The sequence below is a fragment of the Strigops habroptila genome, chromosome 5 (assembly GCF_004027225.2).
Source record: "Strigops habroptila isolate Jane chromosome 5, bStrHab1.2.pri, whole genome shotgun sequence".
NCBI lineage: Eukaryota > Metazoa > Chordata > Aves > Psittaciformes > Psittacidae > Strigops > Strigops habroptila.
In genome coordinates, this window is record NC_044281.2 from 1778950 (window position 1) to 1793508 (window position 14559).

The 14559-nt window shown below is 39.7% G+C and overlaps 1 protein-coding gene across 1 annotated transcript in view; it reads right to left on the reverse strand.

The window, feature by feature from the left end:
* SPAG16 (sperm associated antigen 16) overlaps window positions 1-14559 on the reverse strand; it is a 408668-nt gene that overhangs the window by 101677 nt on the left and 292432 nt on the right. Inside the window, exon 15 of the mRNA XM_030487793.1 lies at window positions 4799-4925. Coding sequence (XP_030343653.1) covers window positions 4799-4925 — 127 coding nt within the window. The remainder of the gene's footprint in view (window positions 1-4798; window positions 4926-14559) is intronic.

The following is a 14559-nucleotide window of genomic DNA, read 5'->3' on the forward strand; positions in this document are numbered from 1 at the left end:
GATCTTGCCCTGCTCCTGTTTTGTTAATACCTGGAGACAGACTCCTCCTGAGATCTGAGAGGTGCAGGGCTCTCCCCACATCCAGCTGCCAACTGCGAAGTCCACTGTACAGCTTCCCAGCAACAGACAGCTTCTTCCGTCCTGGAAAAATCCCTCCCCTGCCCTGCCAAGATGAAGCTTTATCTGCTCAGTGCCACTTGAGTAATATCAATTAACCAAAATGTGAAGGAAAGAAGGAGAAAAACCAGGTATCTGGCACCTCAATACCAGCTTGTCTTTGCAGCCAATATACCAACCAAAAGCGATGAAATCACAGACAAAAATTAGTGGCCACCTCAAAGCAAGATCAATCCTCTAAATAAATGAGACTGCCATATAATACTTCAATATTATTTGTGTTTTCTTTAAGAAATAGAATATTCAACTAGGCATATATGAATTTAAAAACAATTTATGTTTCTGATTTTTCCCCCTCAATTTACAAGGACTATTTCTGCCAGTTCTGTTCTGAGCACAGAAATTGTTACCAGATAAGGAATCTGAAAACTGTAATTCTGGAACTTTATCTGAATACTCAACACCATGAGAAACTCTGACAATCTGAGGTTTAATCTCTGTGCCTCCATCCCTCTTGAGGCCTGTGTGAACCTCCCATGGCTTTAATATTATCAGTAATAGCCCAAATAATGTCAAGTGCAAATATTGAAATTGCTTCAGCAATCTCATCCCAGAAAATCCCGACACTAATTCTGTATTCAGTAAAGGGTGGGTAATATAAATTAATTCTTTAGACCACTATCTAACACCAAAACCAACTCCAGACCCAACAGCAAACACCTGTTGCCCATTGGACTAATGGTCATCTTATGGTAACAGTCCTGTGTAATGTCATGTGATGTGTAAGCAGATGAAGCTTGCTTTTACACACCAACACTGAGAAGTTACCCTGACCCCACTATGGTTGAGAGTGGTACCATTTGTTCCACAGTCACTTCCTAAAACACTATGTCTCTTTAACCCCCAGAATTCCCAGCCCCTAAAATAAACCACTTCTATCACAAGGTAACATTGATCCTGGCATTTCTCAACTTTCACATTAATTTACAACCTCTACATTCTTTTAAGATACTCTCCATCTAAATAAAATAGGTACGTATTGCCCTTTGAGATGTTCAGAGGCATTGTAAGTCTATTTATTCATGCTCTGGCAGAAGAATCACATACCCTTCACACTTCTTCAATGCCGAGATCAACACTTGGATGGACGCAAGTTAAGCGATAACACCTCATTGTATCTTCAGATCTCAAAATATAGCAGTGTATCTTTCCAAATATTGTTTGCTTTCCCTTGACCTTATTGTAACTGCTATTGATTTTGCACCTTTCCTGTTGTAGTTGGGTTTGTTTGGTTTGTTTTGTTATGATAATAAATATGTCGTAGCATATAGACAGGAACCCTCTACAGCTTCTCTCTTACATATGCAACACTGTGGTGTGATTAATTGTATTGTTTTCTAAACAGCAAGTGGAAACACAAAAGGTGATGAGAAGAGGGTGTTTAAGGGATTCATGAACGCTACGCAGGAATATAAGCATATGCTGGTTAACTTGCATCTGAAAAAAAAGTAAATTTTACTTTAAAAATCAGATACATTGGGGTCCGTCTTGCACAGTAACGACAGTTGGTCCCCTCTCTGAGGCCATTCACAGCACACAGAATTCAAAGGACACGTTCCTTTGTATTTCTGATATTGAAGTATAATATTGAAGATCATTGCCCCGGTGGACTGAGTTCTGGCCAGCTCCACCCCCAGCTCTCATGGCAAGACCATAAGCTAGTTTCAGAAAGACTGGGGGAAAGAAGAAAATCCACATAAAGTGCAATGGTAATTAATCATGTAATTAATTTCTTCTCATTCACAAGTATGCCATATCAAAAATCCACCTGTAAGCTGAGCTGAAGAAAAGCTAAGGCAGAGTCTGGCTAAAGCAGAAAGATTTATACACAACTTTTTTCATTAACTTATTTGGGATCTGAGTGTGGCTCTGATAAAGCAGAAAATGGCTTTATGGTCAAGCATTCATGCCACAAATAGCATTCAGATCACCAGAGTTAGCAAGGACCACCCCCAGTAATTCCATTGGGAGAATCCCAGTAACTTACAAACTCACTCTTTGATAAGCAACTCCCATCCAGTGCATGTCATACCAACAAAAGATAGTGCCACTTCAAAACAAAAGGTGAGATGTGGTTGTCTACATTACATTTGCAATGCTAATTACTTGAAAACAATACAAAGGAAAACCAAACAAAAATCTTCCATTAGCTGGGGCCTTACTATCTCTGACCTCAATCGTGTTTGCTGATACCGCCAAACGTTTCATAAACCCCTTCATTATCAGCTATAATTTAAATAATTATGGGGCAGAAGTAAAAGAACTGCTCAACCATGGCTCTCTGATCTGGTAATTAATTCTACCTGTAAGATGATGAACCATTTCTTTCCAGTCTATGACTATGAATGCCATCAAGTTTTCACACTAAATGGCATAACATCACTAGGAGAACCTGAGGGATACAGCTGGAAATTAAGCCACACTTTGCTAAGGTCAGAAAAATCCACCCAAGCTCTTCCACAGACAGAGGTCCCAAAGGAGACAGAGGTCCCATGCACAACAGGCTGTTAGTTACGCACAGAATATATTCTCCCATCCCTATTTGTATTTGGAATATTCTGTTTGATGTATTTCAACATGGTTATTATTTTTAGTTAACTCCACTCAAATGACTGACTGAATAGTTTAGATTGACCAAATCCATGAATTACTGTTTAGATAAACAATGCAGGAACCTGCTGGATTACCCATCCAGCTCTCTGCTGTTGCAGGCAAGCACATCATTCAGACTTTCTCAGTGATGTATCAAGGACTATTTTAGGATTACTCAGACTATTCTGGTTTAGCTTGTTTGACAACTCTGGTATTAGCAAAAAAAAAGCAAAGCTATGACAACATGGTGTCTGCATGAGTTGAACATCCACAAGCCCAGGTCCCAGAGATATTCGCATCAGACTGGGTCCCACACTGCATTGCAAACAGTATCCAAAGCAGCTGCACCCAAGCAAGGCCATCGTTGCTAAAGAATACCACATCATTCCTCCCGGATGCAGGGCAGAAAATTAATTTCTTCCAGCCACTCACCAAGTAAATTAAATACTTCTCCATAACAAGTAGATATTAGTATGCTTGTATTTGTACAAGATACCTATTCAGAACAGATACTGCCTGCTCAGTTGGTGTGTGGATGGTGCCCTCCATCCCTGGTTAGGTGCTGTAGGCACTACCAACAACAGGAATCGCAATAGTCTCTTCTAGCTAGATCTTTTCCTGTCTTTAGCTAGGTGTGATTGCATCCTGTTGCATTATGCCTCACAGAATCATAGAATGGTTAGGGTTGGAAGAGACCTTAAATTGTGATCATCCATCCCAATTTGATATCTCTGTTGTGTGGTTACTCCTGCAGAGAAAATTCTGAATTTTATCCAAATGATGGAAAAATTTGCCCATTTAGATTACCTGAAGCTGATAACCTTTCTACTGGAAAGTTCCCATCTGGCTAGAAATATTGCTATTGCATTTTTCAGGATGTGATTCCTTTGCAAATGACCCAACATTATACTCCAGAAAGAAAAATGCAAAACTTCTTCAAATCCTCCTGAACAAAAAATGAGCTCTTATTCCAAATTACACACAGAAAAAGAATAGTGGTTAAATTTGTCTTTGGGAGCTGTCAAAAGTGGACAGTGCCGATGCAATTTTTTCCCCTTGGAAATGCAAATACCTTATTTAATGGTACAGTAGAAAGATCTGTGAAATCACTATAGAGGTAATACAGAATTTGATGGCAAAGTTTTCTGCCAAGTGATTTAGGATATTGGTACTATGCATTCCACAGTATGTGGGTCGTTATGACAAAATATCATATTATTTTTGTCTAATTATTCCTTGATTATATCTCATATTCTATTGAAGCATTACATTTTACCCACATAACATATAATGCAAATGTATACATATTTTTCAACATACCTATATATATTACATTACATATTACTGTATTATATCACATCATATTGTACTAGCTTTGAGTAAGAACAATTTCCTAAGCAAGGATCTAACTCTGTGCTGCAACATGAATGTTTGTCCATGCTTTGGAATTGCAGATTAATATTGGTTTTAAACCAAAAAATATGGTTTACAGCAGCCCCTGTACAAATGAAAATGCATGTTCACTCACAATATTGCTGACGTGGTAATACATGCTTAATGATGAAAGAGAACTGGTTAATTCAATTCTTTGTGCATAGTAAGCAGTCCTGTCAACACAATGAAGTTCTGAGGCAATTATAAGAGGACTTCGGAAGACTGGTTATGAAATGCAACTACAGAATTAGCAAGTAAAAGAACAAACAGTAATGGAGAATAAACATCACTAGATTGCAGGTAATCTGGCTACATTTTTTAACTCCGGTGATTAATTCTGCATTTTATGAAGTATTTTTGTAATTAATTGCACTTCTTGCTATTGCATATTTTTCATTTCATATAAATGGATCATTAGTCCAATTTGCCAAGCTAGTCCATAGAAACCAAGGGTATTGACCATTGGCATAATCAGGCAGCTCTTCTTGAAAATGAACACGTCTATGCTGTTTCACACAAACTATCTGGTTTCAGAACCAGAAAGATTTCAAAATAAACCACATCTGAGGTAGAGAAAGTTGTTTTAGAATCCTACCAGTGCGATCAAAGACGGCGTGGTTGGCTGGACGTGGGCCTGCGTCTACGGATAAAACAGGGCCTGACTTCCGAATGTCCCAGAGCTTCATCATACCGGAGGAGTCGCAGGAAGCAATCAAATCACCCTGTCAATGTCGGGAACAAAATAAAGGCATCACTTTTGTACTTCTGCAAAGAAGAAAGGGTATCACACAAGGCTGGATACCCATTGATGCCAGGCATAGTAACTGTATGTTATTGTATGTGAGGCTGTCACAGCCTCTTAACAACTATGGGGACTTGAATAGCAACAATACAGTATGACTTTTAAAGAGAACAGTTCAGGAGAAACTGTAAGTAAAAAAGAGAAAAGAGGTTATTTTGAATTCTGATACCAATGTCCCCTAAGAACATGGCTTGTGATTATACATTTTGTTCTCACAGAGACACAGAAATAGCCCTTTAGCCCTGATCTTTAATTTACCTACTCATGCTTTCAGTGTGAAGCATAAGATTGGAGAAGAACAGACACTCCTTCATCATTCATTAAGAGGCCTGCTAAGGACAATCTCACTTCTGCAAGTCAGAAGCATGCAGGGACTACCTATGCAAGGAAAGACAGCAGGAGCATGTCTTCCATGCCTCTCTTCAATATTAATTAAAAAAACCCTCAACAACTAAAAAAGTGACAGAAGTATTTTGAATATGTAGCATGTGAACAAATGGAAAAATCCAACAAGGCAGGGTAAAGAATGCCCAAATTTTACTTTGTTTAGCAAACTCCTGACACCATAACAGAAAGAAACCCCTAGCTATCCATGCAGAAACATTTACTTTTCATTTTAACCTCCTAAATAAAGATTTAAAATCCCCAAACCAGCTCAGCTGGTTTGCACCCAGAGTTATCAAAGTCAATATATTTTCCAATTTATGCAAGAATGTAAGATTAGATTAAGAGATATTGTTTTGAAGGAGAATCACAATGGTATGGAACTGAGAATCAGGTAAAACACGGGTCAGGTGCTGCATCCATGATGTTTTTATATTCAGTTAATTTTTGTGTCTTTCACATAAATAATATCCCCAAGAAAATATGTGGAGTAAATAGAGGAATTAAGATCTGAAAATATCTATTGACTTCTCAAGTAGAAAGTAATGGCCTGTGAAACACTATCATGGTATAAATATAATGAAATCTTCAGGTTCATTTGGAGGAGATCTGAGATGTCAAAACTCCATTCTAGCTTGTTACAGGGAGTAATACAGAGTAACACCAAGAATCAAAGTAATCATTGCTTGGAGAATTTAGCCAGCAATGTGTAAGCTCTCAGCAGCCGCTGCTTTGCAAAAAAGCTCAGTAAGCATAACTACATCCCCCCTCAGCACTGTGGTGCTGAGCATTAAGGAAAGGCTACTTGTTTAACTGTCTCACCAGCTGTACCCACCTACTTCTCTTTAATTTCATCTGGCTCCTTTCATGAAGTTTAGCCTTTACAAATGATGACATTAAACAGGCCGGCTGAGAAACAAAAGACAAAAACCCCCAAATACAACAGCTACACTTCAAATTGTTGTATGGCTTTAACTGCATCTCAATAAAGCTAATTTTGAGTGGGAAGGGAAAAAAGCAAAAATAAAAGCATCATCCTGGATATAAGACTGGAAACCACCAAATCCAGTCCCTTACTCTTACAATCAGTGCTTTCCTACATGTGCCACGATAAAAGTACTGAATGCCAGATTAGTAGGAATTCCCCCATCCAGCCCCCACTGCTGATCTAGAACCTGCCTGTCCTTGCATTTATAAATCTTTCAGCCCCTAAGCATAAAACAGAAGTTTAAAAGTACTTGTTCACATGCATACTATATCCTTTAGGTTAAATACAAGGGGGTTTTTTGCAGAAATACTTCTCCCTTCTTCCCTGTCCCTGATGCATTCCACTTACAGTATCATTCATATGCCCCCTTGGACAATATTTTCCAGGCTAAACAGCTGAAGCTCTTCCTTCTCTTCTCCCCACCCTTTTCAGATAGCATGGAGTCTGGATTAACTATGAATATACCCATCCCTGATTTGTATAAAGCAACTCTTGCAAAACTGATGACCAATTTTGGAAGCCCTGACTTTCAGAGAGCTTAAAGATGCACATGTCAGCTAAGCAGAGGTTTCGGTGAAGCTGGCACACAGCAGCAACTACAGAGTAGGAGGGTGGGACACTCAAGATCAAATGTGATGTCACCTTTCTGTCATTATCTATCACACCACTAAAGGGAAGAAGAACTGAGTATGTGCACATAGAAAGAAGCCTCCATCCCTCACTGTAACTACTCAGCTTCTGGACCAGCTCTCCACACCTCACCATCCTCTCTCTTTTTACGTTCTTCTGCAAAGATTATGTCCATCACTATCAACATTCCACTTAGGAAATCACTAGTATCCCTTATACCTGTTACTTCATAACTTCTAATATGACTTTGAAATATTCTTGCATTTTACTTCTAATTTTTTTTTCTATCCATAGAGGCATTTTAGTAAAATATATCTTTTATTTGGGGGTGCGGGTGTTGGGGTTTTTTTGTTTTAGAATATGCCTGTCTTCAAACTTGTTTTATATGTGTCTGATATGCTTCAATTTAATAAATGCTCCTTAATTACAGCTTTGGTAACTCAGCAATTTTGAACTAGACCAATGGACAGCCCATCTGGATAAGACTGCATATAACCCACTCAGTGTAGTTATAGCAGACACTCCAGTGGGTGCTCTGTGACTCCTTCTTATGTCATCAATAGTCATGCCCATGGATTTTCAGTATGACATTTCTCTCTTAAGCAACGGCAAGGCCCAGCTCATAGTAGCATCATAGTAGCATCAAGAATGCTTCACTGAAATAGATATTATGCAAACATTGATCAGAGACAGTCCCTGCTGCACAGTAGAGCTGACTTTGACCTTCCCACTGGTCCTTGATTGAGGGATCGTTACTAGTTGCATAATTATGAGGGAAACAACCTGATCTACTTTTCTTACAGGTTCTTCCTTCCATGAATTCATTTTGCTACAGTGGCTGTCACACCACAAGAGAAGATACATACCCCATCCTCTTTCAATCTTGCTATCCTATTCTCTGCCATATTTTCTCCCTTCTACTACAGATCCCTAAGAAACACAAGGGTAAACAGATCTTCCCTCATTCAGGAATTTACATGATCAAATTGTTAATAGGTACCAGATATACTGAACCACTCTACCTTCTTACTTAAGCTCTCTTTCACAAGGTGGTTTGTGGACAAATCAGAAAGGATGAGCCCCCCGATCCTTGCAGATGCTATTTGAACAGAAGCAGTAGTGGAGAAACCTGGTCTGGGAGCACCATCCCACTGTGCTAGGTGCTGTGTAAACAAGTGAGAGAAGACAGTCTAACTCTAAAGGGATTACCATCTTCTTAGCAGCAAGATCAATCAGTTCTTGCTATCAATAGTTGCAGACTTTTTATAAATATCCCCCAGGTGCCTGGTATAAACATACTGTGCATAAAATGCAACACCCAGTAGCATATTTTGCCAGATTCCCATAGAAAGGCAGTAGACTTCATCTGCAGACAGAAGTAAGAAAGCATAGGGTTCTGATGGTAACACATCAACACATGCAAACACATATTTTATCAGCCTCAGCACACTCAGTCCACAGACTTATTAAATGCACTAATTATTACTGATACTTGGGCAGCTGCTAAGCTAGAAACATTCCAAAATGAATTTGTTGATTAGCCAGCTATTATGTATCCCCACTTCTTCATTTGATGTCATCTCTATCACGTGCCTGTTCTAAATCAAGTGAGCTGGAGATATGGGGTAACAACTTTTTAATAGGAAGAAATAAACCAGGAATGTAATTAAGCTTAAGGATAATTTGAAGCTACATGGCATTCAAAGAAAAAGAAAAGGATAAGTCATACGTTAAATGAACTCATCTGCATCCGGCCACAGGCCATTTTAAAAACTTTAAAGCAGAATCACTTTGAATACTCCTATGAGCTTTTGGCTTTTTCATTTTTTTTACAGTTACTATTTTAGTTATTCCTGGAAGATCCCTCTGCCGTGCTCTTCGTTTTCTTCTTTGTGTGTCTTGCCACACTAAAGTCTGTCTTACGATGTCTTTTTGATGACATATTTTACTGAACAGCCAGCTGGACCATCAGGGCTTGACTCATTTTCCTACATGTAAAAGGAGGAGACTATGAGATCTAAGGAGAAAATGTGCAAAAGCAGGTTCCCATTTTAGTGATTTTCATTTACACTACATTTTACGCTGCAGCAGCCACAGTTCAGTTCTATTACTTCCTTTAATCGAAGAGCATGTAGAACGATTCATAAAACTGTTAAGACTTGCTCCCTATTCTATATAATCAAGTTGGTACTTTCTTTGTGTGTGCATGCACAAGCAATTAAAGAACTTTTACAAGGATTCAATTGGTCTGGACTGAAACACTGGTTCTGTTTTGGGCTCCATTTAAAGGACTTTGCAAGTCCTTTAACTGCCTTTACAGTTCCACCCTCCACTCTTCCTCCTCTGCTGACTTAATGAACATCTTCATATTCCAGAAGCTCTCCCATTAAAATGGGAATGCTCAGCTCCATATACATCATAAACCCGATCTCAATTGGCACTTGGAAACCACTGGAACACAAATAATTATAATATCAGTAATTAACAAGATAATAGTATACAACTATATAATTTCCAGGAAGTTAAAAAAAATCAGTTTCGTCTTTCAAATTTTTTAAATATACATTTCTTTCTTGTGAACATTAATAATGATTAACAATGGGACTAATAACCAGGTACACTTTGGACAAATATTTCCTGAGAATTGATGTTCCACACCAGCAAAAAGGATAAAAATCTAAATAATTCAGTCTCTTGCTTATGAACGCTCCTCTGGATTTATTGCTGAAAGATCAATAATGTATGAACTGCAACAAGTGGCTTTAATTTAGACTGTGAGAAACTCCTGAGAGTATGCTCGTGGAAGTTTCATTCTGAAGGCTGGTCAGTAGTTGTCGCATGACCTTTTGCAAATACTTCTAAGAAAGCAAAATAGTGAATGAACAGGTAACTCATTCTCACTACAAGTTCTTATCAAATCAGGCAAGTTTGCTGATTTGCAAGTCCTCTGTTTTCAAAACAGATGTAGCTACATGAAGCATATTTTAAAGACTCATGATGACTAGACTAAGATTTTCATCAGCCTCATTGGAAACAGATCCAGGCTCTAGGCACCCTGTTAACCAGAAAGAAATTTCATAATTACTTCCCCTTCCATCACTATTGGGAACCTGTCTGACCTCTGGCATAACAAATCACTGACAAGCTTCGTACCAGTCTTACCAGTCTTGTTACCAGTCTCTGAACAAAGTAAAATTAGTTTGTTTTGTGTACACAAAGTGTGGTGGAAACTCCTTGCCATTAAACCCCAGTAGACAAAGTGGCCACATGAGGAATAGCTTCAGCTACCTCAAACTGAGACAGACTTAAATAATCTGCATTTCTAAAATGCTCCCTGTGGGACACGTCCTAAGTCACTTAACTGTACCACCATTTTATATGCGTTTAAGTGAATATTTTTAAGAGAAAGAATCATTACCTCCCACATTACAGCATGAAGCACATCAGAAACCTGATGAGAGTTACTACCTCAGGCTTCTTGTAATGCAAAAACTAACTACCCTCAGAAAAAAATGACAGGGGGCAAACATGCACGGCAGACAGAGTCCCATCCCTGTGCCACTCCATCCTGTGGGGTAGAATTGGGCTTTCTGAGAAGCAGTGAGTGAAGGCAGACGGATCTCAAGAGAATCCAGGCAGGGGCGGTTGACTTTGCTGTAGTCATTACAAGGAAAAAGATTTTAATGTCCAATTAAGCCAAATGAATTATGTAAAATATGATAAAGATGGAGGAAAAAAATGCAGATGTAGTCCATTATTAGACTGATGACTAATCAATCACCACCCATTTTTGAAATATCAGGTTGAAATCATCCCAGTTTCAAATTAAAATAGCATCTTCTTAGCAAGACATGGAATTACTTAGCCCGGCAAAAATACAGAGCTACACCGATTACAACTTTGAAAGGGTAGTGGTCTATTTTTAATAATTATATTCATCAAGAGTGGGGGAAAAGGGGTGATTAAAGGTTACTGAGAGGCAGCACCAGTGCTTTCCCATATGCTTTCTTACTTGCTTTTTCCTTTTTTGGTTTTGACTTCTGCATTGCAATCTAAGCGACAAAGGACCACTCCTGTCTCAAAGCAACTGAACACCCAGAACTCAAGTGACTGGGTGGGCCTTACTCCCTGTGACATTTTTTACAGCTTTGAGTAAAAAAGAACTGGTGAGACACCATCTCTTCTGGAGGTGAGGTGAATCCAAGATATTGATGCAGAATCATCTCTCAGAGCTTCACTGTTGGTTCCTACAAAAGAACCCTCCAACTTTACCAGCAGTTGTCAATGAGTAACTTGTAATTTTGCCCTGCGTAGAACTGATACAACTTGCTGTAAGTATTTGGTTATTTTTGCCATACCTACTGTGATGACTGATCTATTGTAATCCCTTGATATTATGGCTCAATGTGCATGTTTTAAGAGTGTACTGACTGTGCATGCTCTGTAGCAAAAGCATCCTCCTCCTCCCTCCTCTAAGCCAGCTCTATGTGCGCTGACATTTGAACAAACAGGCAACACAATATTTATTATTAAAAAACATTATGGATTCAAAACTACAAGAATCTATTCCAAGCTCTCTCTTAACGCCCTTTACAAGGCAATATCAGCACCTACCCCAGTAGAGCAAAGGAGACGCCTCAGGATAACGGATGTTTTATGCCTTTGGGAAGCAGGGATCATTCCTGTCCCAGCTCCAATTCTTTTGCTGGCAATTTTTCCTTCAGGCGCCCCAGCAGCTGAGGTTCATAATGAATGTGGTAAGTCAAAACATGCTTTACAAACATAATAGGGGAATTCTGTGTCAACGCTTTCCTCTTTCACGTGATGCTGCAGTCCAGAACACAGACATACTGATCACTTACTATAATGAAGGTGAAGGAATGTTAGCGTATCAGAAGTGCTATAAAAATGGAGGGTTCTTCAAATTAGCCACTCTAAATTATGGTTCAAGATTAAATACTTTGCAATTACTGCTGGTACACACTGGGACCTGACCAGCTTCAGCTGTAACATGAGGATCATCTACAGGTACTCAGCAGCATGCAGCTGAAGACAGCAAGTCCTGGTGGAAAACACAAAGCAGAGAGATGCACATGGAGAAGTGCTGGCTGAGGGGTGAGTCCTATTAGTGCAAACAACCAAACAGAGCAAAAGGAACAACCAGACAGTCCCCAGGAGGGGTTTTGAGCAGAAGGGATATTTATTACAGAAAGTAGAGGCACAGAGATGCCTCTATGAAGTGAGCAGTGACCAAAAGTCTACCGCTATTAGAAAGTGGAGGAGAAACAAATGTATCAGCAAGTGGAAAAAACGTGTGGATGAGAAGTCTGTGCTGATAAATGGACAAGTATGTGGGCCATCACATAAACTTAAAGATATCAAGATGGATCTTTTTTTAACTTATCCTCATTTTCTCACTGATGATTTTGACCAAGATGAAGAGTATCTTAAAATGATATTATTTCTAGGTGATTAATTTTATCATTTCAGAGATATGGAGACTCATAAAGAACACCCCTCGTGTCCTCCAGAGGAGGAGCTCCATTAAAAGTAATCAGTGGAAATGGCAGAACTTTGTTGCATAAAAATTTCCAGTTCTACTGCCTTTCAGAAAGAACCGTGGCTCATGGGTCTCTTGTCTGTTTACATGCACTCTGCAGGCTTTCCTCTTGCCGTAGGAAACAGAGGGAACCTCTTTCTGTTTGCCACATGGAGTAGCAGGAAGTGCCTGGTGGTGTTGGAGGAGAACACGACCTGCTAGGCTTGCAGAAACCCTTTGCATAAATTTACATAAGAAACGCAAGATCACTACACTCCCTGCAGTTACTGCTAGCTGTAGTTGACATTGCACTTGAAACAGTACTGCAAAGGGAGCAGTATCTTTTGCAGGGAGGTTTAAAATAATCAATTTTGGTTTTCCTTTCTAACCATCAAAGACGTGCCTTTGAATTCTGGGAGCTGTGTAGTGAGAGGAGGAGATGAATGATAATTGCCATTTCTGGCTTTCCTCCGTCTTCTGAGAGCCACCATGACTACAGTGAAGTTAGGTGTCATCATTACCTGATTAGACACTCCTGAGAGCAATAAGCACAACAAATTGCCAGGGTACACCACGTTCATGTACAGGGATTTCATTGTCATTCAGTTCCTTAAAGTCTAAATAAGTACATTTTTTAAATCTGGGTAGTATCTACTGCAATAATGCTAAAATATAGATGTAATACACACTTTCATAAATTCATAAATTAGTATTAGTGGCAATAGATCTATTGCTGAAATGGGAAATAGTTCATTGAAAAACGCAGAACATCTAAGTAACTGAAAGGAAATAAGTGTCAGTAAACTACGTGTGCTTTTTTAACCAGGAACTATCAAAGGAACATGTAAAATGAAAAAGTTCAACTTAATATTTGGCTCTTTATCTTGTCTTTGGGCATTTTTAAAGGGAAATTAAAAGCATAAAGAAGAAATACCAACAATATATAAAATGTATTCACAGAAGCTTGCCCAGTTCTGAACTCTGGTAAGTGTATGAATGTTTCTCCTAGTTTCAAAGTATTTCAGGCTGGAGAATGCTCAGTTCAACAAATATCCCATTATTTCCCACAGGAGACAGTCCTCCACAAACTTCCTCAATGTGAGTCCTTGCCACAGGCTGCAGTTGTTCATGACCTGCTCCAGCGTGAGTACATTCCATGGGGTGCAGTCCTTCGGGAACAGATGGCTTCAGCCAGCAAACCTGCTCCTGCACGGGCTCCTCTCTCCATGAGGCCACAGGTCCTGCCAGGAGCCTGCTCCAGTGCAGGCTTCCTGCAGGGTCACAGCCTCCTTTGGGCATCCTCTGCTACAGTCTGGGGTCCTCCATGGGCTGAAGGTGGATATCTGCTCCACCGTGGGCCTCCATGGGCTGTGGGGCACAGCCTGCCTCACCATGGTCTGCACTTCAGGCTGCAGGGGAATCTCTGCTCCTGCACCCGGAGCACCTCCTCCCTCCTTCTGTACTGACCTTGGGGTCTGCAGGGCTATTTCTCACTTTCACTACTTTCTCTGGCTGCAATTGCTCCTGCCCCGTATCTTTTTCTCCTTCTTAAATACATTATCCCAGAGGTGCTACACTATTGCTGCCGGACTCAGCCTTGGCCAGCAGCGGGTCCGTCTTGGAGCCAGCTGCATTTGCTCTGTTGGACATGGGGGAAGCTTCCAGCAGCTTCTCACAGAAGCCACCCCTCTAGCCCCTCTGCTACCAAAACCTTGCCACACAAACCCAATACAACATCAAAATAGAATAATCATCATTCCTATCCCTGATGGACTTTCACTGTGCATTCTCAATTATTTTCAGATTAAATCAATCTGATATTCAAGTACCTTCTAACAGTAATATTTATTCACCTACAGATTAACTGTATTGTCATTATAGGGAGGCCTTTCCAAATCTGGCCCTACTTTCATTCTCGCACAAATTAATGTTAAACTCAAGTTTGTATTATATGAACCCGCATGCTACAGAACCACATACACAGCACTGTTTCAAGAACCCTGCTTCCCTCTG